This window comes from Bufo gargarizans, chromosome 7 (assembly GCF_014858855.1).
Source record: "Bufo gargarizans isolate SCDJY-AF-19 chromosome 7, ASM1485885v1, whole genome shotgun sequence".
NCBI classification, from domain to species: domain Eukaryota; kingdom Metazoa; phylum Chordata; class Amphibia; order Anura; family Bufonidae; genus Bufo; species Bufo gargarizans.
Genome location: NC_058086.1, coordinates 170005414 through 170031579, shown reverse-complemented (window position 1 = coordinate 170031579; position 26166 = coordinate 170005414). Strand labels below are relative to the sequence as shown.

Genomic DNA, 26166 nt, shown 5'->3' with positions numbered 1-26166 from the left:
CACATGTCCAATGTCTGTGCATTGCAGACTGCAATTTGAGGTCCGCAGCACGGGCACGGGCGGCACACGTGCGTGTACATGAGCCCTAAGCATCCTGATGGCCACAGAATAGTGATCCTGTATCTTTGGCAGTAAGGACAAGTGGCACATCACTGTGAAGCTTTCTGTTCTTCAGATCCGTCAGAATAACATAAAAATAAAGAAAAAAAAATAGATCCGTTATTTTGAGCATCAGTTTGTGTCACTTCTGTCAGAGATCAGTTATTTTTAGCGTAAACTGATGCTATCTGAGCATAACTGATGCTCAAAATAACGGATCGTTTCTTTTTTTTTCTTTTTCTGTTGTTGTGAGTCTGACGGATCAGAGGAACGGAAATCCTAAGGCCTCATGCACACGGCCATTGTGCGGCCGTTCCGTGTATTGGGGATCGCAATTTGCGCCCCCAATGCACGGGCAACATCCGTGCAGCGGCCAGGACGGATCGAGACCCATTCAACTTGAATGGGTCCGTGATCCGTCCGCACCGCAAAAAAAATAGAACATATTTTTTTGCGGTGCGGAGGCATGGACAGAAACATCACGGAAGCACTCCGTAGTGCTTCTGTGGGGTTCCGTGCCTCCGTTCCGCACCGCAGCTCCGGATTGCGGATCGCAATACGGCCACAGCCGGGCGACAGCCGTGTGCATGAACCCTAACGGTGATGTGAGCTCAGCCAGACGCAGGCCTCACCTCTGCGAGTTCCCTGTGATGGAGCAGATGGTTTCAAGTGTTTTCATATAATTGGAAAGCAAATATTTGGCAATTATAAAAACAATGAAAGGTATTTTCCAGTGGAAATAAAGGGGATATTTGGAAAGTTGATATTTATAAACACATTGTAATACAATAATTAGTAATAGTAATATTTCCACCGCCAGCTTTTAGAGTGAATCCATACCTCAGGCTGCATAGATGTGAGGCTCGGTCCAGGGGTCTGCACGGTTGCATTGTGGGAGTATTTGTGCATCTCATGAGATGGGGATTAGTGTCACAAATCTCAGACCATCCTTACAATCCTCGGAATCCTCCTCAGACGCTGAGGTTCTCTGATTTCATTCATCAGCTGAGCACAACAAGCCTGTTAAAGGCAGATTCCCACAGGGACACAATGAGCGGAGCAGATGTGCGTCCTATATATCTGCTGCACTCGTGGCCCTGACACAGCTGTGTACACGGAAGGCTCCTGCGCCACTTTCATGTTTGCAGACACCTGGATTTCTGTTTGAATGCAATCAATATCAGCCACTTCTAGGGGATTTCATGCAAAATGCTCCAAAGCTATGACAACAGACGTCCGATAGAGACCCGCAGGCTGAGCACTGGGCAGAATGAATGGCGGTCAAGACGATATAAACTAGTCACGCATTCGCCCATTGTGGCTGCAGCGGACCCATTGACTTGAATGGAGCCACGGAACGTGATTTGCGGGCAATAATAGGACATGTTCTATCTTTCAGCGGAAAGGAAAAACTGAAATACGGAAACGGAATGCATACGTACATTCAGTTTTTTTGCGGAACCATTGAAATGAATGGTTCCGTATACGGAACACAAAAAAATGCCCCGTACACTCGCAAAAAAAACGTTTGCGTGAACTAGGCCTAAGGCCTAGTTCACACGAACGTATGGCTTTTAGGCTCCATTCACACGTCCGTAGAATGTGTCCGCATCCGTTCCGCAATTTTGCAGAACGGGTGCGGACCCATTCATTCTCTATGGGGACGGAATGGATGCGGACAGCACACAGTGTGCTGTCTGCATCCGCAATTGCGTAGCGCGGCTCCGATCTTTGGGTCCGCAGTTCTGCAAAAGATAGAACATGTCCTATTCTTGTCCGCAGACTGCAGACAAGAATAGGCATTTCTATGGGGGTGCCGGCCGGGTGTGTTGCGGACCCGCAATTTGAGGGTCCGCAACACATCACGGACGTGTGAATGGAGCCTTATAGTTGTTTGCGGTCTGTTTTTCACTGATCCATTGTTCCGTTTTTGAGTTCCGTTGTGTTTCCGTTTCGCTTTTCCGTTCCGTTCTTCAGTATGGCGAATACAGTATACTATAATTACATAGAAAAAATTGGGCTGGGTATAACATTTTCAACAGATACGGAAGACATATGGATGCATTTTCGTATCTGTTCCATTTTTTTTGCTGACCCATTGACTTGAATGGAGCCACGGAACGTGATTTACGGGCAATAATAGGACAAGTTCTATCTTTCAACAGAACGGAAAGACGGAAATACGGAAACGGAATGCTTATGGAACACATTCAGTTTTTAATGCGGAACCATTGAAATGAATGGTTCCGTATACGGACCGTATACGGAACACCAAAAAACCGCCCGTACACTCGCAAAAAAAACCAATGGTGTGAACTAGGCCTAAACAATATGCCTTAGGGCTCATTCACATGAACGTGTGATGCCCGTTGCCGTATTGCGGACCGCATTTGCGGATCCGCAATACATGGGCACCGTTCCGTAGCCATTCCGGCATCACGGATGTTGACCCATTCATTTCAATGGGTCCGCAAATCCGGAGATGCGGAACGTAAGAAGGGAACGGAACACTACGGAAGCAGTACTGGGAAGTTTGCGGAATGGAAGGATCGCAGACCCATTCAAGTGTGAACGAGCCCTTAAAGGGATACTCTGCTATGGAAAAACCTCAATTTTGCTCAAAGGTTCCTTGAGCCAGAGATTCCTGCTCCTGGAAGAAGTGACCTGACCAGTCTTCATCTCTCTGCAATACAAATGTAATATTAAATGGTGCCCATTGATGTCACTCCCTCCACCTCCATCTGCCCTACTAGACCCAGTGTGGACAACCCCTTTAAATGGTGTCTGTCACTAGAACTGACCCTTTAAATTAAGTTCTCTGTATGATACCCTAATAAAACAAAACTAGGGGTGTAATTGGCCTATTGGACACCCCAAAAATGCTAATCAAGTGACTAAAAGGATAGGCATCCCGTGTCCTAATACCAGGACCTTCCCTACGGCCAGTATGGACCATGAGGCCTCATCAGAGGTCCTTCTTCCACAGAGGAGTTAAATGCCAACCCTAATATCCGTGAGGGCTTTAAAAGTGGCGCAGTGTCTCATCTGCATACAGTTAAGTGCTGGGTGGCATTAAATGGGTACAATTGGAACCCCTTATCTACTGTAAGTGTTTTTTTCAGTATTTCACCTCATTCAGATAACCGTAGTGTTGCAAATTGCGGATCTGCAAAACGCAGATGCTGGTCCATGTGTGTTCCGATATCTGCGGACCGCATATGGCCAGCACTATCATAGAAAATGCTAATTCTTGTCCGCAATTGTGGACAAGAATAGGACATGTTCTATCATTTTTTGCAGGGCCGCGGAACGGAACTACGGATGCGGACAGCTCATGGTGTGCTGTCCACATCTTTTGCGGCCCTATTGAAATGAATGGGCCGCAGGTTGTGTCTGGGGTTGCATCTCAGCTCCATTGAATTAAATTGGGCTGAGCTGCAGTACCACAACCGCTTACCCCCCTAGGGACAGGAGGGTTTTTGGAATAAACATATAGGAAACTCATTTTAAGGGGTCACATGGATAATTTAATTTAAGGGGTCTGACTGGATTTGTAATTATTTGTCTCCTTTTAATTACAAAAAAAACAACAACATTGAAAAGAAACAATGTAACAGATAGAAAATTGAGAACGTGTGCAAGCATTGCTAATGAGAAAGGAGATCAGGATGGAGCGGGAGGACGACAGGGCTTAAATGGAGGCTCACAGTGGAAGGAAAAGGGCCCCAGAAGTGTTTCAGGAGAAGAGCGTGCTGATCTGGTGAGGTTTTCATATTTGAATAGTAGGGTTCCCAGCAGCACAGAGTATTTTAGTAAAGGAGTTCCAGTTTTGTGGAGGGTTCCAGTCTAAGGCTGGTTTCACACGGGCGTTGCGGGAAAAGGTGCGGGTGCGTTGCGGGAACACGCACGATTTTTCAGCGCGAGTGCAAAATATTGTAATGCGTTTTGCACGCACGTGAGAAAAATCGGCATGTTTGGTACCCAAACCCGAACTTCTTCACAGAAGTTCGGCCTTGGGATCGGTGTTCTGTAGATTGTATTATTTTCCCTTATAACATGGTTATAAGGGAAAATAATAGCATTCTGAATACAGAATGCATAGTACAATAGCGCTGGAGGGGTTAAATTTTTTTTTTAAAAAAATGTAACTCACCTTAATCCACTTGCTCGTGCAGCCGGCATCTTTTCTGTCTCTTTCTTTGCTGATTGCAGTCAAAGGACCTGTGGTGACGTCACTCCGGTCATCACATGGTCCGTCACATGATCTTTTACCATGGTGATGGATCATGTGATGACCGGAGTGACGTCACCACAGGTCCTGTTCCTGCACACAGCACAGAAGACAGACAGTAGAGAAGCCGGCTGAGTTAATTTTTTTTAAAAAAAATTTAACCCCTCCAGCCCTATTGTGCTATGCATTCTGTATTCAGAATGCTATTATTTTCCCTTATAACCATGTTATAAGGGAAAATAATAATGATCGGGTGTCCATCCCGATCGTCTCCTAGCAACTGTGCGTGAAAATCGCACCGCATCCGCACTTGCTTGCGATTTTAACGCAGCCCCATTCACTTCTATGGGGCCTGCGTTGCGTGGAAAACGCACAATGTAGAGCATGCTGCGATTTTCACGCAACGCACAAGTGATGCGTGAAAATCACTGCTCGTTTGCACAGCCCCATAGAAATGAATGGGTCCAGATTCAGTGCGGGTGCGATGCGTTCACCTCACGCATTGCACCCGCGCGGAATACTCGCCTGTGTGAAAGGGGCCTAAGAGTAGAATCCCCTGCAGCACAGAGTATTTCAGGAAAGAAGTTTAGTGATCTGGCGGGGGACAGTTCCCTGTCCTTTCATATGATGATGTTCGTGAGGACAGGAGTATAACGTCATGATGTGAGGATAGGAAATAAAAGGAGCAACGTCTGTAAGCTTCATCATCATCATCATCATCATCATCAATCATCTACAGCTCTGTAGAACATTAGCTATTGTGCTTAGCCTCCAATGAAAGGGTTAACCATGAGAGGGATGATGAGAAGTGTGCTCAGTGTCCTTAAGTGCAGTGCATCCTGGTATTAACATAAATTAAGAGCAGCTAAGTACCCCGGGTGTCAGAGGCCGGATGAGCCGCAGCCTCCAGAAGAGACATCCAGCTGGAATGATAAGAGTTTCTGTAAATGCGAGGCTGCAGGAAATCGCACAAATCCAGAGACGACGCTCAAATGATTCTGAAGAAAGGGAAGATTCTCCGCCTGCCAATTACCGCAGCAGCCGCCTGACATTGTGCTGTATGCAGAGAAACAGAACAATCAGAAACATGCCATGGTGCAGTCATAAGCCATGTCACCAAGGATTGCAGCTATGTGGCCCCTGAAGAAGGGCCGAGGGCCCCATGGTGAACCTCAGTACAGAGTGTCAATGGTTAAAATCTATAAGAAAAAAATCAACCCTATTCCATAGCCATTCATGTCCATAAAGACAGCGGCCACTTCATTTCTAGATCATTCAGTGCTGGTTAATTCCTTTATCCATCTTCTGAAGCAAAGATCCAAGTTCCCTGAACAGGGGTGGCGTAAACAGTCAGTGTTCGGTCAGTGATTTCCATCAGTGATCTTGAGCCAAAACCAGGTCCGGTCCCAAACACAGAACAGGTGCAGATTTTTCCTTTAGGCCAATTGCACACGAACGTCCGCAATGCACGGGCACCGACCGTGGGGATGCCGCATGCGGATCGCGACCCCATTCAATTGAATGGGGTCCGAGATCCGTCCGTTCGGTAAAAAGATAAGACAAGTTCTATCTTTTTGTGGAACGGAAGCACGGAACGCAACCCCATGAAATCACTCCGTAGGGTTCCGTTTCGTGCTTCCGTTCGCATCTCCGGGTCCACATCCGTGATGCGGAATGCACACGGCCGGTGTCCCGTGTATTGCGGACCCACGCCACAGGGGACACACGGCTGTGTGCAAGAGGCCTTATACCTTATGTCTGTGGAGGCTCCACTCCTGGTTTTGGCGCACAATCACTGACCAGGGGTGAATGCCCCGTACCCCGGCACATGTAAAACGAAGATGGTGCTTATGGATTGGATACATGTGTATCGCTTGTGCTTCCTTGAAGATTATAGAAAACAATTTCCCATACCCCTGAGGCTTTCCCCTTGAGACTGGAGCGCTCCTAGTCATGGGCGTAACGTCTTGTGGGATCATTCTTATTCCACCTGTGTGCAGATATTGATGTCCTCGCAGGATTCCTTCATTCAGGAGAATTACTCCAGAGATTGTTCAATGTTTCTATTAAGGTAACAGCCCTTCTCTCTGCTCAACCCTAAACATGTTCCCAAGAGCACAAAGAGGGACCCTGATAAACAATACAGCTGGAGCCACTGATCATAGCTGGGACCTTTTAGAGCAGAGTTGCACTGTAAAGCAGCAGCTTAATGAGACAATAGGTTGATTTCAAACTACCTACACTCCAATAGACAATACAGCTTAACTGGAGTCAAGTAATGCATGGAACCAATGATAGAGAAGAGTTGTGGTGTAAAGTATGAATGAGCAGAGCTGTAGTCTAAAGTATGAGGGATACATAGCATAACAGTTTATGATGAGACAGATGGTGGATTTTAGACTACCTCAGTCTGCAATAGACAATGCAGCTAAGTTGGAGTCATTGTTCATGGCTGTGGCCTGATGGAGGAGAGGCGAGTAGCTGGCACGGAGGATAGTGAATTGCACTTATCTTTACATCTTAAACATAGCAAAAAATGGAAGAAACTGATCATTGGTGCAGGTGAATGGCACTTTAAATAAAGCTGCAGTTTGCAATGAGCCGCCCTGCGCTGCCTGTACCGTCACGAGACCGACAGCGCGGATCAATCACCGGGCAGACAGGCACATCCATAAACAGAGCAGAATTTTGACATTTTAATGACAAGTAACGACGGCCGGGACTCGGGGGCAGCGGGAGGACCGTAAAGAGCTGATATTCACTGACACCTTGATAGATGAGATGCAACAGTTTTATAATTTGACTACAGGAATATATGAGGAAATGTCTGTGAATAGCAGACGCCCTGAAACTGACCCCCAATGACATATGAAGCTGGTCAGGAGCGTGCTTATTACATGTGTGTATTATATGTACTGTGGGGTTTCGCTCTGTTAGATGGGGTAAGCGGGCGCAGTACAGAGGCAAAATACACGTTCTTAACTCAAAACGTCAGTGTTTATTCACACTTGAGGCAGTTGCACAGAACAGCAGTAACTCTGCAGTCTTGGTGTTAATTCACACACAATGGAAAGTTCATATGACACAAGTCCCCTTGCTGGCAGTTCTGCCTCCAGTAGTCCACAGAAGGCTTTAGAGGGCCTGTCCCCCCAGCGTGCGGCTCTCAGCCCTCCAGCACGGCACAAAGCCTCAGATGCCCAAAACAGACACATCTCTGCTGAGCCCAGCTGCCTATTTAAGGACAGCCAGGTGTTGCCAAAATCCAGACCAGCAATTAAACTCCGGTCCAGTATTTGACCTCACCTGGCTGGAAACCAGCCCAGCCGCACACACTGGGAGGAAAATACCTGCCTTCCCAGACACCACCCCTCACTGTGTCACAGTACAGTTTGTATGAGCGCATCCCTAAAAATGATTGCCAGTAAGGTCCTTGGGTTCCTTTCACATGTCCGCAATTCTGTTCCGCATTTTGCACACGATGTGTTGCCCGGATCCAGAAATGCGGATTCCGTTCCCCCAAAAAATAGAACATGTCCTATTCTTGTCCGCGGACAAGATTATGCATTTTCTATTAAGTGCCGGTGATGTGTGGTCCGCAAAATGCGGAACGCACATTGCCGGTGTCCGTGTTTTGCGGATCCGTGGATCTACAAAACACTTGCGGAGGTTTCTAGAAAAGCAGGGTGAGAGAATATGTAATGTATGTACACAGCAACTCCAGGAGCAGAATAGTGAGTGCAGCTCTGGAGTATAATGCAGTATGTGTCTCTGGATCAGTACAGGATAAGTAATGTATGTACACAGTGACTGCACCAGCAGAATAGTGAGTGCAGCTCTGGAGTATAATACAGGCTGTAACTCAGGATCAGTACAGGATAAGTAATGTATGTACACAGTGACTGCACCAGCAGAATAGTGAGTGCAGCTCTGGAGTATAATACAGGATGTAACTAAATGATTTTCCTATTTCATGACGTAAAGTCATAGTTTTATTAAAGACACGGAGGCGAGTATTGCTTTCTCCTTCTTTACTTTCCACCAATAGCAGCAAAGAAGAAATTTACATAATCATAACAAAGGACCCTCCCCTGACAGATCCTATAATAAGCAGTGTCCTCTTCAGTAACTTCCTCTTTCTTTGTATCCGTGACACCAACTGCATAACCGTAACCGTAACTGGAAACTGGAACTGGACCCGAGAACGAACCATTCTGGTCCATCACACCGTAGAATTCAAGCCAACATGGCTAACACCTCAGGAAACCTGGGACAACGTAGAAGTCCATACGCCGAGGAAACTTCAACCTGAAACAGAGCAAATAATATAGCCAGTGTAAGAATCAGTCAGAAACTGAGCAAGATCGACCCTGGAAACGGTCGTACATTATAAGGTCGCTGAAAACAGAACCATAAACAGTCATTAATACAATTATACGTAATAAATAACCATAAAAGACAATGTAAACAGTCCAATAATAATAACACCACAAAAGGGCGGGCAGGAGAAATATCCAGGGTGGGCAATACTCGCCTCCGTGTCTTTAATAAAACTATGACTTTACGTCATGAAATAGGAAAATCATTTAGTTTTACAGCAAGACACGGAGGCTCATATTGCAAGTTCAAAGCTGATCAATAATCGATGAAAACACATGAGGTGGCGGCCGAAAATAAAATCCTCTAAACGTCGTGGCCTTAGACCAGTCAGCCAAACGCAAAATGTCCTCCAAACGAGCCCCCGAAACAGCCAGGGCAGTGGCAGCCGCGCCCCTGGCCGAATGAGCGGTAAAGACCGCCGTATCAATCCCCGAAAGGGACATGACCCACTTCATCCAACGCGCCAAAGTGGGACTAGACACCGGGCCAAAGGGATGGCGAATAGAGAGGAACAACTGTGGAACGTCCGCAGAGCGGTGAGCCCGAGTGCGCAACTCATATTCCCGCAAGCAGGCCACAGGACAAAGCGCCGGGGAAGACGGGAAACAGGGATAAGACACAGACCGAATATTGGTCTTGGTGCGCCGCGTAATGTGAAATGTGACGCCCTCGGGAGTAAAGGATCTCGCATCATGATCCAGAGCCCTGACATCGGAAACCCTCTTACAGGAAATGAGGCAAAAGAGGGTCAGCAACTTGGCCGACAGCTGACGGAGGGAAAGAGCCGCGTTTTCAGGCCACGCAGAGAAGAAAGAAAGGACCAGGGAAACGTCCCACGTAGTGGTGAAGCGTGGCCGAGGAGGCCGAGCCAAGCGTGAGCCACGCAGAAGGCGTGACACCGAAGGGTGTTGACCCGCCGGAACGCCATCAAAACCCTGATGAGTAGAAGAGATCGCTGAACGGAACAAATTAATGGTCCGATAAGCTTTTCCTGCCTCAAAAGAGACGTAAGGAATTGTAATAAATGGGTCACAGGCGCCGAAATGGGATCCAGGTCCCGTTCCAGGCACCAGCCAACCCAAGATCCCTAAGCTGCCCGGTAAGACTTTCTGGTGACGGGAGCCCAAGCGTTGTCCAGGAGGCGTCTAGTTGCCTCCGAAATTCCCTCAACCTCACCGGGAGTCCTGAGAGTCGGCATGCCAGAAGTTGAAGGGATCCGTCGCCCAGCAGGGGGTGTGGAGCACCCAGAGGGTCCTGGAGGAGATCCGTCCGATCCGGAAGGAGGAGAGGTGCATCCACTAGGAGTTCCAGGAGGATCGGGTACCAGGTTTGAGACCCCCAGAAAGGGATCACCACCACCAACTCCGCATGCTGACGACGAGTCTGTAGCAACATCCTCGGGATCATGGCAAAAGGTGGAAACGCGTAATGTAGAGCTGATGACCAGTCCTGGAGAAACGCATCCACCGCCTCCGGATCCGGGCGCCAGCTGAAGAACCTGGGCAAGTGAGTATTAAGCCGGTACGCAAAAAGGTCTATGGCACAAGGACCCCAGGCGTCCGAGATCACGGAGAACATCTCCGGTGCGAGCCTCCAATCGCTGCCGTCCGTGAAGCATCTGGAACTCCGATCCGCTCGGTAGTTGTGTAGACCCAGAAGGTACTCCGCCCGTACCATGATGTCCCTGGAAGACAGCAGGACCAGAACTCTTTCGCCAGTCGGGCCAAGGTAGCCGATTGGGTGCCGCCCAGGTGATTGACATAGCGGACCGCCGACACATTGTCCATGCGTAGACGGATGCACACATGTGCGATGTCCTTGGTAAAACTCCGGATGGCCAAGGAGCCCGCCAGAAGTTCCAGAGCGTTGATGTGGAATTGGGTCTCGTCCTCCGACCATCGACCCCCTGTGGAAACACCCTCGCAGTGGGCACCCCAGCCTTGGAGACTCGCGTCCGACTCCACCGTGAATTCTGGTTGAAATCCGAAGATCGCTCTGCCGTTCCAGGCATCCAAGTTGCATATCCACCAACAGAGTTCCTCCCGAGCCTCTTGATCCAGAACCACCGCGTCCGCGAATGAGGCCCCAGTACGAAGGTGGGCGATCTTCAGGCGTTGTAGAGCCCGATAATGGAGAGGAGCGGGGAACACCGCCTGGATAGAGGAGGCCAACAGGCCAATGATGCGAGCCAGATGGCGTAAGGATAGGGAGGTAGCTGAGAGAGCATGTCTCAACTCCTTGCGTATCGTCCGCAATTTCTATGACGGAAGACTGAGAGATTCCGCGACAGAGTCCACCGTGAAGCCCAGAAACTCCATCCGTCGAGACGGCGTGAAGCAGGACTTCTTGGGGTTCAGCAGAAAGCCAAGAGCCGTAAGGAGGTTCGAGGTCCACTGAAGGTGTTGAAGCAGCATCGACTGACATTGATGCATAATGAGGATGTCGTCTAGATAGATGACTAGACGCACCCCCCGACTCCGTAGCCAGGCCATGACCGGGCGCAGAAGTTTGGTAAAGCACCAAGGCGCTGAAGAAAGGCCGAATGGAAGGCAAGTGAAGCGCCACACTTCGCCCCTCCACAGGAAGCGCAGGAGATTCCTGGACGTGGAGGCAATCGGGACCGTAAGATAAGCATCTTTGAGGTCCAGCTTCACCATCCAGTCCCCCGGAACCAGCAAGTCCCGAAGGAGGTGAATTTCCTCCATCTTGAAGTGGCGATAGCGCACCACTGCGTTAAGGGCACGAAGATTTATCACCGGACGCATTTGTCCGCCCTTTTTCTGAAACCAGAAAAATGTTGCTGAGTACACCCTCCGGAGTAGGAGGGGCCCTTTCTATGGCCCTTTTGAAAAAGGGAATACAGTTCTGAGTCCACGAGTTCCCTGTCTGGTCGCGCCAGAGGAAGTGGAGGGGGTGAAGGGATAAGATTTGGCGAATCCGTGAGTTCTATGTGGAACCCCTGCACAGTGGTCAGCACCCATGGGTCTGATGTAATCCCGGACCAAACGTGGGAACAAAGACGGAGTCTGCCCCCGACACAAAGAAGTCCCCACAGGGGAAAGACTTACCGTAGGATTATCGGAAAGACGGATTCCCTCGAACGGACCTCGATCGCCATTGGCCGCCTCTGGCCGGGAAGAATGGAGGAGGGTTCCTCTGTTCCTGAAAGGGCTGAATTTGCGAAAAGGAGCCTCTGCCCCAGCTACGGGCCTGAAACGTGGAACGGCCGGACAGGCGGCCCCTACTACTGCCGGCCCTGGCAGAGACCCGTCCCTGGAACACCCTACGCATGGAGGACCAGGCCTTGTCTAGTGCCGTAAATGCCCCCACATATCTGCCGAGGCCCTTGATAAAGGAGTCCCCAAACAGTAGGCCATTAGCGTCCTTTCCTGCCTCGGTAAGTGCCAGGTTAACCAGTTTCGGGTCAATTTTGAACAGTATGGCTTTACGCCGTTCAATGGCCAGGGACGAGTTAGAGCTGCCCGCGATACAGATGGCTCTCTGTATCCATCCAGAACGCTCCTCCGTTATTGGAGAGCCGTCAACTCTGGCCGATTCGGCCATCTCAAAAATTTTGGCCAGGGGACCAAATATGTCTAGGAGCTTGTCCTGGCAACTCCTTAGTGCCGAATCCAACCCCTTACGGGGGTCCCAGCCGGTCCTAGACAGGAACTGGGTCATTTTTTTGGGTCGACTGAAGGCGTCTCACAGACCCTGTTGGGAACTAGTGGTCTGGGACATTCGGAACTGAGTTTGCTGCGCGCCTCTACTGAGAGGACGGCGCACCCAGTGCTCCAGATACGTGCTCACATGAGCCGTCGGCAGCCACTCCGCCGTTCTAGGGTGGTGGAGGGCATCAGGGTCGAATAAAGGGTCGCCAGAGGGGTCCACCAGGGCAGGTGCCGCATTGGGAGTGGTGGTGGCAGGACCCACAGACCCAGAGGTGGAAGGCACGGGGTCAGTAGTGCCCGGAATGTAATATTCCATTTCCACTTCCAAATTGCCGCTCGCCTCCGCAAAAGCCTCCGCATCAGAATCCAACTCTGATTCCACATCACTGTTTTGTGCTCTAGCACATTTCCACGTGCGTGCCCTTTCTGCCTGGCGCGGTAAGGCTCTATTGCGCGATCTATGCGCGCTATCAATGGTGGCTGAGATCACACCAGTCAGGTTCTCCTGTATATTAGGAGTATCACAAGCGGCAGGCTGCGGATGAGTTATAGGCGTCAGACTAGAGGGGCCAGGAGCATGGGCAGATAATGAGCCTGGGATATGGTTTGGGATATCATGGATGATATGGATCCCATGGCTTCTATTATTGCGCTTGACACAGAGCGCTGTAATTCCAGGGCCTGCACCGCCATCTCAGACCTACCGGGGTCCCCAGATGTAGGGGGGGTAGGCTCGGATGGGGATCGGTCGGATGACATGTTTAATTCTATAAGATAATAATAATGGCAACACAGAACCTAAGGGGAGACTAACAAGGGTAGAGGTAGGCCTAACAGAACCCAAGAACTAACCAAGAGAGGGGTTAATCACCCCAGTAGCCGCAGAGAGTAGCCGATACCGTCCGATGCACAAGCAGAGCCGAAATCCCGCGATGACACGCGCGGGAGCTCCCAAAATGGCCGCCGAGATCTCGCGGCCCACGGGAAAACCAAGCCGGGCCTGCGCCGGAGCGAAACTAACAGCGGAGCGCTGAGGAAAAAGGTAAGAGGGGAGAAAACCCTCTGGACGCAGGACAGGCCGCAGGCTAGGAGGAATAAATAGATGGTGAGAATCGCCAATAGCAAAGCGCAGCCGGAAGAAAAACCGGCACTAAAACAATAGGGTAACGCTAAATAGGGGGAGAAACCCCCCCAAGAAGGTAAAGAGGGCCCAGAAATCAACAAGATATAAAGGCCCAAGTAAAATAACATAAATATAAAGGGGATAAAACCCTATAAAGAAATACAGCATAAAACATGGCACCCTGAGCAAACTAAAGCTCAGAGATTAACCCTTAAATCGCAGTAAAAGCAATAACCATATAGTGAATAGCAGGGCCGGCCTTTGGGGTGTGCGGGCTGTGCGGCCGCACAGGGCGCCATAGCAACAGGGGCGCCGGGCGGCCGACAGCCCGCAATGTAATATGGGCAGGCGAGCCCCCCCCTCCCTCCTGTACTCAGCAGGGGGCGCCCGGCGCCCGTTGCGGTAAAAAAAAAGTTGCTTATATAAGTTGGGGGCGGCTGGCGGCGCCCCTCATTCTGCGCCGCCTGAGTGGCTTGCCGCTCTAAAGAATCCTGCCTGCGCCTGTTAGTGTAGCGTGGCCGAGCTCTGTTAGGTCCGCGGTACAGGAGCTTTTGTTTCCTGTACCCGGCCGGACTGACAGGAAGTGCTCACTTAGTGTGCACTTCCTGTCAGTCCGGCCGGGTACAGGAAACAAATGCTCCTGTACCGCGGATCGAACAGAGCTCGGCCACGCTACACTAGAGGTACACTAGAGTGACAAGGGGGGAGGAAAGAAAGAGAGAGTGACGAGGGGGGAGGAAAGAAAGAGAGAGAGTGACAAGGGGGGAGGGAAGAGAGAGAGTGACAAGGGGGGAGGGGGGAGGAAATAATGAGAGTGATGGGGGGGGGAGGAGCAGGGCCGGCCTTTGGGGTGTGCGGGCTGTGCGGCCGCACAGGGCGCCATAGCAACAGGGGCGCCGGGCGGCCGACAGCCCGCAATGTAATATGGGCAGGCGAGCCCCCCCCTCCCTCCTGTACTCAGCAGGGGGCGCCCGGCGCCCGTTGCGGTAAAAAAAAAGTTGCTTATATAAGTTGGGGGCGGCTGGCGGCGCCCCTCATTCTGCGCCGCCTGAGTGGCTTGCCGCTCTAAAGAATCCTGCCTGCGCCTGTTAGTGTAGCGTGGCCGAGCTCTGTTAGGTCCGCGGTACAGGAGCTTTTGTTTCCTGTACCCGGCCGGACTGACAGGAAGTGCTCACTTAGTGTGCACTTCCTGTCAGTCCGGCCGGGTACAGGAAACAAATGCTCCTGTACCGCGGATCGAACAGAGCTCGGCCACGCTACACTAGAGGTACACTAGAGTGACAAGGGGGGAGGAAAGAAAGAGAGAGTGACGAGGGGGGAGGAAAGAAAGAGAGAGAGTGACAAGGGGGGAGGGAAGAGAGAGAGTGACAAGGGGGGAGGGGGGAGGAAATAATGAGAGTGATGGGGGGGGGAGGAGGAAATAATGAGTGATGGGGGGGGGGAAATAATGAGAGTGATGGGGGGGGGGGAATAATGAGAGTGATGGGGGGGGGGAATAATGAGAGTGATGGGGGGGGGGAAATAATGAGAGTGATGGGGGGGGGGGGAAATAATGAGAGTGATGGGGGGGGAATAGTGAGAGTGATGGGGGGGGAATAATGAGAGTGATGGGGGGGGAAATAATGAGAGTGATGGGGGGGGGGGAATAATGAGAGTGATGGGGGGGGGAAATAATGAGAGTGATGGGGGGGGAATAATGAGAGTGATGGGGGGGGAAATAATGAGAGTGATGGGGGGGGGGAATAGTGAGAGTGATGGGGGGGGAAATAATGAGAGTGATGGGGGGGGAAATAATGAGAGTGATGGGGGGGGGAAATAATGAGAGTGATGGGGGGGGGGAAATAATGAGAGTGATGGGGGAGGGAAATAATGAGAGTGATGGGGGGGGGGAATAGTGAGAGTGATGGGGGGGGGGAATAATGAGAGTGATGGGGGGGGGGGATAATGAGCGTGACAAGGGAGGGCGGGTGGAATAATGAGTGACAAGGGAGAGGGGGGATAATGAGAGTGACAAGGGAAGGGGGGGGGGGGGGGGGGGGGGGAGAGAATGACAATGGAGTCCCCAGAGCCAGACTGCAGCCAGAGTCCAGATCATCTTATTGTCCTGGTGGTAAGTAGACAATGCAATATGTTTATTATTTAATTGTTTAGTTATTAATACTACATTGGAAACAAATTTTCTCAGCTGGACACCGGCCGACACTGTGCATGCGCTGGGAGCCTCACCAGCGTTTAGGGTAGGGAAAAAGCACTGGCCCGTACGTAATTTTTCCCTTCCCTAACCGCTGGTGAGGCTCCCGGTGCATGCGCAGTGTCGGCCGGTGTTCAGCTGAAAACATCCATCCGATCACTGCGCATTGGCCCATAGTTTTTCCCTACCCTAACCGCCGGCGAGGCTCCTGGCGCATGCGCACTCTGCTGTGAAATTTCCCTAACCTGTCGTTGTGCGCCTGCGCGGCGCTGCACACCTCCTCACGTCATGTCCGGTGCGACCGGAAGTGACGAGGGTAGGGAAATCTCACGAACTAGGGAAGTATAACATTACACCGGCCTTTGGGGTGTGAGGGCTGGTAACTACTTGGTTGGATAGTCAGCCAGCCTATGCCATGATGCCAGCAACAAGCAGTGTTTTTTTTTTTTTTTGGGGGGGGGGGGGGGGGGGCGCCACAAGGTTAGCTCGCACAGGGCGCCTGAACACCTAAGGCCGGCCCTGGTGAATAGATGTTACTTAGCTTTGGTGGAGCAGCAAAGAAAGAGGAAGTTACTGAAGAGGACACTGCTTATTATAGGATCTGTCAGGGGAGGGTCCTTTATTGTTATGATTATGTAAATTTCTTCTTTGCTGCTATTGGTGGAAAGTAAAGAAGGAGATAGCAATAGGAGCCTCCGTGTCTTGCTGTAAAACTGAGGATCAGTACAGGATAAGTAATGTATGTACACAGTGACTGCACCAGCAGAATAGTGAGTGCAGCTCTGGAGTATAATACAGGATGTAACTCAGGATCAGTACAGGATAAGTAATGTATGTACACAGTGACTGCACCAGCAGAATAGTGAGTGCAGCTCTGGAGTATAATACAGGATGTAACTCAGGATCAGTACAGGATAAGTAAAGTATGTACACAGTGACTGCACCAGCAGAATAGCGAGTGCAGCTCTGGAGTATAACATAGAGAATTGCAGGATGAGGCATTATGTTTTCAGCTCACTTTCGATATCTGTGTAGTGGTCTCTTTAAACTTTTAACTTGAGTGATGTGACTAATATACCGCGGCTGAGCCTCCTTTGTGCGCCATGTTCTGTTCTTCGGCATTGTTGATGCATTTCACTTGGCATCTACACAAAATTACAAAATAAAATTCCAATTCGCGCTTATGGCGTCTCTCATGAATGGTAAATTATCATGAAATAGGGAAACATAAAACGCTTTAGAGATGTGGAGTAGATAGCTGCGCCGGCCGACTGCAGATCTATCACGGGGAGAGCGGGATATCTGATAGTACAGGCCCGGGGTCTGTCTTTACGCTTCTATCTCATGTCCCGCTTATTATCCCTATGGCTTCATCCTCCATTTACATCCTCTCCGGGGGGCGAAGCGCTGATCACTCACAGCCCCCGGACAGCTGGTTCGATTTCCATTTACTATCATTCGTAGGGACGGACGCAGCGCAGCGCCGTGCTGGTGGTTTAGTGGCCCAAAACCAGGCGACAGTCCCTTTAATAACTAATAAAGCTGCATCTACTCCTCCGATGACACTCCCGTAACCCAGCTTTCCCAGGATCCAGAATGAGGAACGTGCATTGCCTTGCATGAGTCCGCAGGTTTACGGGAGCCTGCCATGGCTGACCACATTGACCTTCCATGTGCTGTTGAGTTTTTGGTTGCTTCTGGGGTTCCTGATATTGATGTCTTGTCCTTTTTCTCCCGGCAGATCCCGCAGATCAGTTACGGCTCCACTGCGCCTGAGCTGAGCGATGACCGCCGCTATGACTTCTTCTCTCGGGTGGTCCCTCCGGATTCCTTCCAGGCCCAGGCCATGGTGGACATCGTCAAGTCAATGGGATGGAATTACGTGTCCACGCTGGCGTCAGAAGGAAGTTATGGGGAGAAAGGGGTGGAGTCATTTATGCAAATTTCCAGAGAAGAAGGTAAGGAGCGACTAATCTATAATAATCTTGGGGTTATTAGAGGTCACTGGACGGATAGCGATGGCGGCATCCTCCAATGTCTCCAGCATGAAGATGCTGACCAAATCCTCTATGACATTTCGGAGGGCTCCGCTCAGCATATTCACTTGTAATCTTCAGTCACTTTGGGGTAGGTTTGTTTTTCTTCCCTTCTACTGAGCTTGAGTTACATCATGTCATACTCCAGTCACTTCCAAAGCAGCATACATAATTCTTAATTCTTCTATTTGAATCAGTTCACCCTGTGCTGACAGACACCCCACTAATAGCTTGTCTCGGACCCCACAATGCACGGCACTCTGCTATGCTGCATTATGTTACCTTTATAATATTATATAATACTCAGTAATACCTGAAAAGTCAGCGGAAAATCTACCCCCTCGAACAAATAACTATAGAAAATGGAAACCTAAACGGGGCTGCTATATTTAGTCATTTACTTTCTAAAATTGACAATCACTGGTGGTCTAGAGTAGCGAAAGGGTTAATTTTATATTCCCTGGGGGTCTAGGGTAGTGAAAGGGTTAATTGTATATTCTCCCCGAATTTAAAGCAGTGAAAGGTGTTAGTTTTACATGAGTAGTGAAAGGGTTAATTGTATATTCCCTGGTGGTCTAGGTTAGTGAAAGGGTTAATTGTATATTCTCTGGGGATTTAAAGCAGTGCAAGGTGTTAGTTTTACATGAGTAGTGAAAGGGTTAATTGTATATTCCCTGGTGGTCTAGGTTAGTGAAAGGGTTAATTGTATATTCTCTGGGGATTTAAAGCAGTGAAAGGTGTTACCCCCTGGAGATCTAAGGCAGTGAACAGGGTTCATTTTACATTCTCCGATGGTCCCGGGTAGCGAAAGGGTAACTTAGCATTCTCTTGAGGTGCAATGGAGTGAAGGGGGTAAATTTTGCATGCTTTTATGATTCAGGGTAATAGCGAGGGGTAATTGTACATTGCTAGGTGTTCTAGAGTAGAGCAAGGGTTAATTGTATATTCCAGTGTAAAATAGGCTCATTTTATAGCCTCTGGTGGTCTAGGCTAGTGAAAAGGTCAATTCTACATTTCCTGGAGGTCTAAGGTAGGGAAAGGGTTACTTTTGCATTGCCGTGTGATCCAAGGTAGTGAATGGGGTTAATTTAACCTTCTTTGGTGATCCAGGGTAATATGAAGAGTTAATTGCACATTGCCAGGTGGTCTAGGGTACTTGAAGGGTTAACTGTATCCTCGCTGGTGGTGTAAGGCACTGAAAGGGCTTCATTTTACGTTCCTTGGTGGTGTAGGTAATTAAAAGGGGTTAACTGTACATTCCCTGTTGGCGTAGAACAGTGAAGAGTTGGATGGTAAATTGAGATTGCTCCCTCCGGGGGGCACTGGAGATGGAGGCCCCGGGCAGTTGCCCCGTTTGCCACCCCCTAAAACCCTTTATAGAATAATGAGCTTCCCGCCGTCAGCACAATCCCGGCTCCGCTGCCGTATACACAGGGGCCATAACACAGGCAGTAATATTTGTGAGCGATGATATTTCAGTAGGGGAAGCGCGGTTCATGTGAAGGGGCAGACGGCCCGAGGGTCCCCGTGCAGCAGCCGCACAGGATCAAGCCTCCAGCGAGACCCCCATAATAAAGAGAGACGTTACATGGTGTCTGCACATGGAGTACAGAGGAGGAAGCCATTAAATCGCAGCCTAGAGATGTTAAAGGCGCAGGATCCGGCAGCCATGGTGCGGTCGGCTTCTCAGACTTCGGATCCTCGTCTCTGCCAGCGTGCTTAATGATGGCAGCGCCCGCCGTGCACCGACCATGTCTCTCCTCCACCTTGTTAATAATGTAAGGAGCCTGCGCTCTCAGCCGCCAGCAAAACTAGGACTGAGCCTCTGGTCGCACTGACTCGTGCTGTAGACGCGTCTCAGACCGAGGAATCATGGCTGCCTGTTACAGAGCGCGGCGCTATTGGTTGGCGGGGGGGATAACCGGCCGTGTCAAACTGGGCTGAATTCTATCTTCTAATAGTACTGCAGGGCCTTAAAATCCGCTGCGCTGCGCTGGAGAGGCGCCACCGTGCCGCAGATAGGTCCGGTTAGAAAGTGAGATGAGCGCAGAGACAGTCTAGAGAGCGCTGCCAAGTGTGGTCCGAACGAAAGCAATGGGCTCCTTAGTGATATACGGCCAGCAGAGTCTAGAGGCTAGCCATGGCATCGGGGCAGCAGGAGAGAGACCTGGAGCACCCTGTCCTCAGGTGCCAGATCCTGCGGGCGTCTGTAACCCTTTACCCTCCACACCAGGAGTTTTCAACCTGTGCTGCTGCAGCTGCTGTATAAACTACCAATTTGAGCGACTGTCAGAGGATGATGGGAGGTGTAGTCCTACAACAGCTGGAGAGACCCAGATAAAACACCACTGCTCTATCCCAATGCAATCCAGAAGAATGTTATATACTCCATGAGCAACAAATCAGCAACTAAGTAACAACAGGAGACAATACACTGTACTCTATGGACTGGGGCATTATATCACTGCACACCAGAGACTGGGGCATTATATCACTGCACAACAGAGACTGGGGCATTATATCACTGCACACCAAGGACTGGGGCATTATATCACTGCACACCAGAGACGGGGGCTTTATATCACTGCACACCAAGGGCTGGGGCATTATATCACTGCACACCAGAGACTGGGGTATTATATCACTGCACACCAGAGACTGGGGTATTATATCACTGCACAACAGAGACGGGGGCTTTATATCACTGCACACCAAGGACTGGGGCATTATATCACTGCACACCAGAGACTGGGGCATTATATCACTGCACACCAGAGACTGGGGCATTATATCACTGCACACCAAGGACTGGGGCATTATATCACTGCACACCAGAGACTGGGGAATTATATCACTGCACACCAGAGACTGGGGTATTATATCACTGCACACCAGAGACTGGGGTATTATATCACTGTACTCTATGGACTGGGGCATTATATCACTGCACCCCAGAGACTGGGGCATTATATCACTGCACCCAGAGACTGGGGCATTATATCACTGCACACCAGAGACTGGGGCATTATATCACTGCACACCAAGGTCTGGGGCATTATATCACTGCACACCAGAGACTGGGGTATTATATCACTGCACACGAAGGACTGGGGCATTATATCACTGCACACCAGAGACTGGGGCATTATATCACTGCACACCAGAGACTGGGGCATTATATCACTGCACACCAGAGACTGGGGCATTATATCACTGCACACAAAGGACTGGGGCATTATATCACTGCACACCAGAGACTGGGGCATTATATCACTGCACACCAGAGACTGGGGCATTATATCACTGCACACCAAGGGCTGGGGCATTATATCACTGCACACCAGAGACTGGGGCATTATATCACTGCACACCAGAGACTGGGGCATTATATCACTGCACACGAAGGACTGGGGCATTATATCACTGCACACCAGAGACTGGGGCATTATATCACTGCACACCAGAGACAGGGGCATTATATCACTGCACAACAGAGACGGGGGCATTATATCACTGCACACCAAGGATTGGGGCTTTATATCACTGCACACCAAGGACTGTGGCATCATATCACTGCACAACAGTGACGGGGGCATTATATCACTGCACACCAAAAACTGGGGCATTATATCACTGCACACCAAGGACTGGGGCATTATATCACTGCACACCAAAAACTGGGGCATTATATCACTGCACAACAAAGACTGGGGCATTATATCACTGCACACCAAGGACTGGGGCATTATATCACTGCACACCAGAGACTGGGGCATTATATCACTGCACAACAAAGACTGGGGCATTATATCACTGCACACCAGAGACAGGGGCATTATATCACTGCACAACAAAGACTGGGACATTATATCACTGCACACCAGAGACTGGGGCATTATATCACTGCACACCAAGGACTGGGGTATTATATCACTGCACAACAGAGACTGGGGCATTATATCACTGCACACCAGAGACAGGGGCATTATATCACTGCACACCAGAGACAGGGGCATTATATCACTGCACAACAAAGGCTGGGGCATTATATCACTGCACACCAGAGACTGTGGCATTATATCACTGCACACCAAGGACTGGGGTATTATATCACTGCACAACAGAGACTGGGGCATTATATCACTGCACACCAGAGACTGGGGTATTATATCACTGCACACCAGAGACTGGGGCATTATATCACTGCACACCAGAGACAGGGGCATTATATCACTGCACACCAGAGACAGGGGCATTATATCACTGCACAACAAAGACTGGGGCATTATATCACTGCACAACAAAGACTGGGGCATTATATCACTGCACACCAAGGACTGGGGCATTATATCACTGCACACCAGAGACTGGGGCATTATATCACTGCACACCAGAGACAGGGGCATTATATCACTGCACACCAGAGACTGGGGCATTATATCACTGCACAACAAAGACTGGGGCATTATATCACTGCACAACAAAGACTGGGGCATTATATCACTGCACAACAAAGACTGGGGCATTATATCACTGCACAACAAAGACTGGGGCATTATATCACTGCACACCAAGGACTGGGGCATTATATCACTGCACACCAGAGACTGGGGCATTATATCACTGCACACCAAGGACTGGGGCATTATATTACTGCACACCAAGGATTGGGGCATTATTTCACTGCACACCAAGGGCTGGGGCATTATATCACTGCACACCAGAGACTGGGGCATTATATCACTGCACAGCAAGGACTGGGGCATTATATCACTGCACACCAGAGACTAGGGCATTATTTCACTGCACACCAAGGATTGGGGCATTATATCACTGCACACCAGAGACTGGGGCATTATATCACTGCACACCAAGGACTGGGGCATTATATCACTGCACACCAGAGACTAGGGCATTATTTCACTGCACACCAAGGACTGGGGCATTATATCACTGCACACCAGAGACTGGGGCATTATATCACTGCACACCAGAGACTGGGGCATTATATCACTGCACACCAAGGATTGGGGCTTTATATCACTGCACACCAAGGACTGGGGCATTATATCACTGCACACCAAGGACTGGGGCATTATATCACTGCACACCAAGGACTGGGGCATTCTTTCCTATTCCTCCCCTCTTCTATGAATAAAGCAGGGCTATTATATGATATAATGTACTAGAATGACAGGAATATTTCAAGATGCCATTTCTGATGACTCCGCCTGGCCGGTCACTTCTGGGGGTGCAGGTCTATGAAGCCTGGGGGGTTCCCACCTCCGGATACTATCACTGCCCGCTGCAGGGGGGCAGTCAGGGCCGGCGCCCCCTCCTGGCAGTTCCCGGAGGAGCAGGAGCTTGTTAGCGGTTATTATTCATCAGGTGGCGGCAGAATTCGTTCATGGCCCTTCAGAGCCGGGGCCGCTGACCTTGCGAACACTAGACTCCAGACAGGACACTTGGAAGTTTGATGATTTTATTGTACTTTCGGTGGCGATTCTACCGCCATCCATTGTGCCGCCAGCTATGAGCCGCCAGAGCCGCCCCCGATTAGCCCTTCATTATAAAGCTGAACTTCAGGTCTTGGCGGAGAAGACTCCATTCATCCAGGTTCTCTCCATAGTCACTTAGTGTATCTACACCGATCTGCCTAATATTGTATACTACCGCCCTATAGACAGCAAACGGTGCTGCCCTGTGTGTCCTGATGCCTAATATTGTATACTACCGCCCTATAGACAGCAAACTGTGCTGCCCTGTGTGTCCTGACACCTAATATTGTATACTACCGCCCTATAGACAGCAAACTGTGCTGCCCTGTGTGTCCTGACACCTAATATTGTATACTACCGCCCTATAGACAGCAAACGGTGCTGCCCTGTGTGTCCTGACACCTAATATTGTATACTACCGCCCTATAGACAGAAAACTGTGCTGCCCTGTGTGTCCTGACACCTAATATTGTATACTACCGCCCTATAGACAGCAAACGGTGCTGCCCTGTGTGTCCTGACACCTAATATTGTATACTACCGCCCTATAGACAGCAAACGGTGCTGCCCTGTGTGTCCTGACACCTAATATTGTATACTACCGCTCTATAGACAGAATACTGTGCTGCCCTGTGTGTCCTGATGCCTAATATTGTATACTACCGCCCTATAGACAGAAAACTGTGCTGCCCTGTGTGTCCTGACACCTAATATTGTATACTACCGCTCTATAGACAGAAAACTGTGGTGCCCTGTGTGTCCTGACACCTTATATTGTATACTACCGCCCTATAGACAGAAAACTGTGCTGCCCTGTGTGTCCTGACACCTAATATTGTATACTACCGCCCTATAGACAGCAAACGGTGCTGCCCTGTGTGTCCTGACACCTAATATTGTATACTACCGCCCTATAGACAGAAAACTGTGCTGCCCTGTGTGTCCTGACACCTAATATTGTATACTACCGCCCTATAGACAGAATACTGTGCTGCCCTGTGTGTCCTGACACCTAATATTGTATACTACCGCTCTATAGACAGAAAACTGTGCTGCCCTGTGTGTCCTGATGCCTAATATTGTATACTACCGCCCTATAGACAGCAAACGGTGCTGCCCTGTGTGTCCTGACACCTTATATTGTATACTACCGCCCTATAGACAGAAAACTGTGCTGCCCTGTGTGTCCTGACGCCTAATATTGTATACTACCGCTCTATAGACAGAAAACTGTGGTGCCCTGTGTGTCCTGACACCTTATATTGTATACTACCGCCCTATAGACAGAAAACTGTGCTGCCCTGTGTGTCCTGACACCTAATATTGTATACTACCGCCCTATAGACAGAAAACTGTGCTGCCCTGTGTGTCCTGACACCTAATATTGTATACTACCGCCCTATAGACAGAAAACTGTGGTGCCCGGTGTGTCCTGACACCTAATATTGTATACTACCGCCCTATAGACAGAAAACTGTGCTGCCCTGTGTGTCCTGACACCTTATATTGTATACTACCGCCCTATAGACAGAAAACTGTGCTGCCCTGTGTGTCCTGACACCTAATATTGTATACTACCGCCCTATAGACAGAAAACTGTGCTGCCCTGTGTGTCCTGACACCTTATATTGTATACTACCGCCCTATAGACAGAAAACTGTGCTGCCCTGTGTGTCCTGACACCTAATATTGTATACTACCGCCCTATAGACAGCAAACGGTGCTGCCCTGTGTGTCCTGACGCCTAATATTGTATACTACCGCCCTATAGACAGAATACTGTGCTGCCCTGTGTGTCCTGACACCTAATATTGTATACTACCGCCCTATAGACAGAAAACTGTGCTGCCCTGTGTGTCCTGACACCTAATATTGTATACTACCGCCCTATAGACACGTTTCTATCATCACCGGCAGTAATGTTGTCAGCAGTTTCCTCCCCAGTAGCTCTTCTATTTGATCGGACCAGACTGGTTCCCCTTCACCCCCCATAACTATGGCTTCTGGTCACTGGTTGTCCTTCCTTGGACCGGGCTTGGTAGGCACTAGCCCCCACATTCCGGGAGCCCCCACAAGGCCGGAGGGGATCGGACCCAGTCGTCCACACATCACATTTGGTCCTTCGCTTAGATCCTTACATTCCCTCAATTTCCTGCTTCCAATTCAGCAACTTCAAGAACTGATTGTTCACTTCTGCAACTTTCTAAAACACAATCCATATTTAAGACTTCTGCTTGCTGTCAGTGAATGAAAAAAACAACATGTAACCATTTAATTCTTCATTCTTAATGGTTGTTACCCAGCCCAGTCCCAGGAGTGATTGGTGTGTAGGAGAGGCGCAGCTGCCAACAGGAAGCTACATGTGATTGTCAGTGACCCTGGTGCCAAGCTCCAGTGATGCCAAGGCATATATTATGTACAGCCCAGGGTGTCAAGTGACACTGGTGCCATCTCCAGTGATGCCAAGGCATGTATTATGTACAGCCAAAGGGTGACAAGTGACCCTGGTGCCATCTCCAGTGATGCCAAGGCATGTATTATTATGTACAGCCCAGGGTGTCAAGTGACCCTGGTGCCATCTCCAGTGATGCCAAGGCATGTATTATGTACTGCCTAGGGTGTCATGTGACCCCGGTGCCATCTCCAGTGATGCCAAGGCATGTATTATTATGTACAGCCCAGGGTGTCAAGTGACACTGGTGCCATCTCCAGTGATGCCAAGGCATGTATTATGTACAGCCCAGGGTGTCAAGTGACCCTGGTGCCATCTCCAGTGATGCCAAGGTATGTATTATGTACAGCCAAAGGGTGACAAGTGACCCTGGTGCCATCTCCAGTGATGCCAAGGCATGTATTATGTACAGCCCAGGGTGTCAAGTGACCCTGGTGCCATCTCCAGTGATGCCAAGGTATGTATTATGTACAGCCAAAGGGTGACAA

General features: G+C 49.7%; 1 protein-coding gene across 1 annotated transcript in view; it reads left to right on the top strand.

Annotated features, from left to right (window-relative positions):
- The window catches only part of GRM7 (glutamate metabotropic receptor 7), a 264556-nt gene that overhangs the window by 124343 nt on the left and 114047 nt on the right, over positions 1-26166 (top strand). Inside the window, exon 2 of the mRNA XM_044302450.1 lies at positions 17434-17650. Within this exon, the coding sequence (XP_044158385.1) occupies positions 17434-17650 (217 nt within the window). The remainder of the gene's footprint in view (positions 1-17433; positions 17651-26166) is intronic.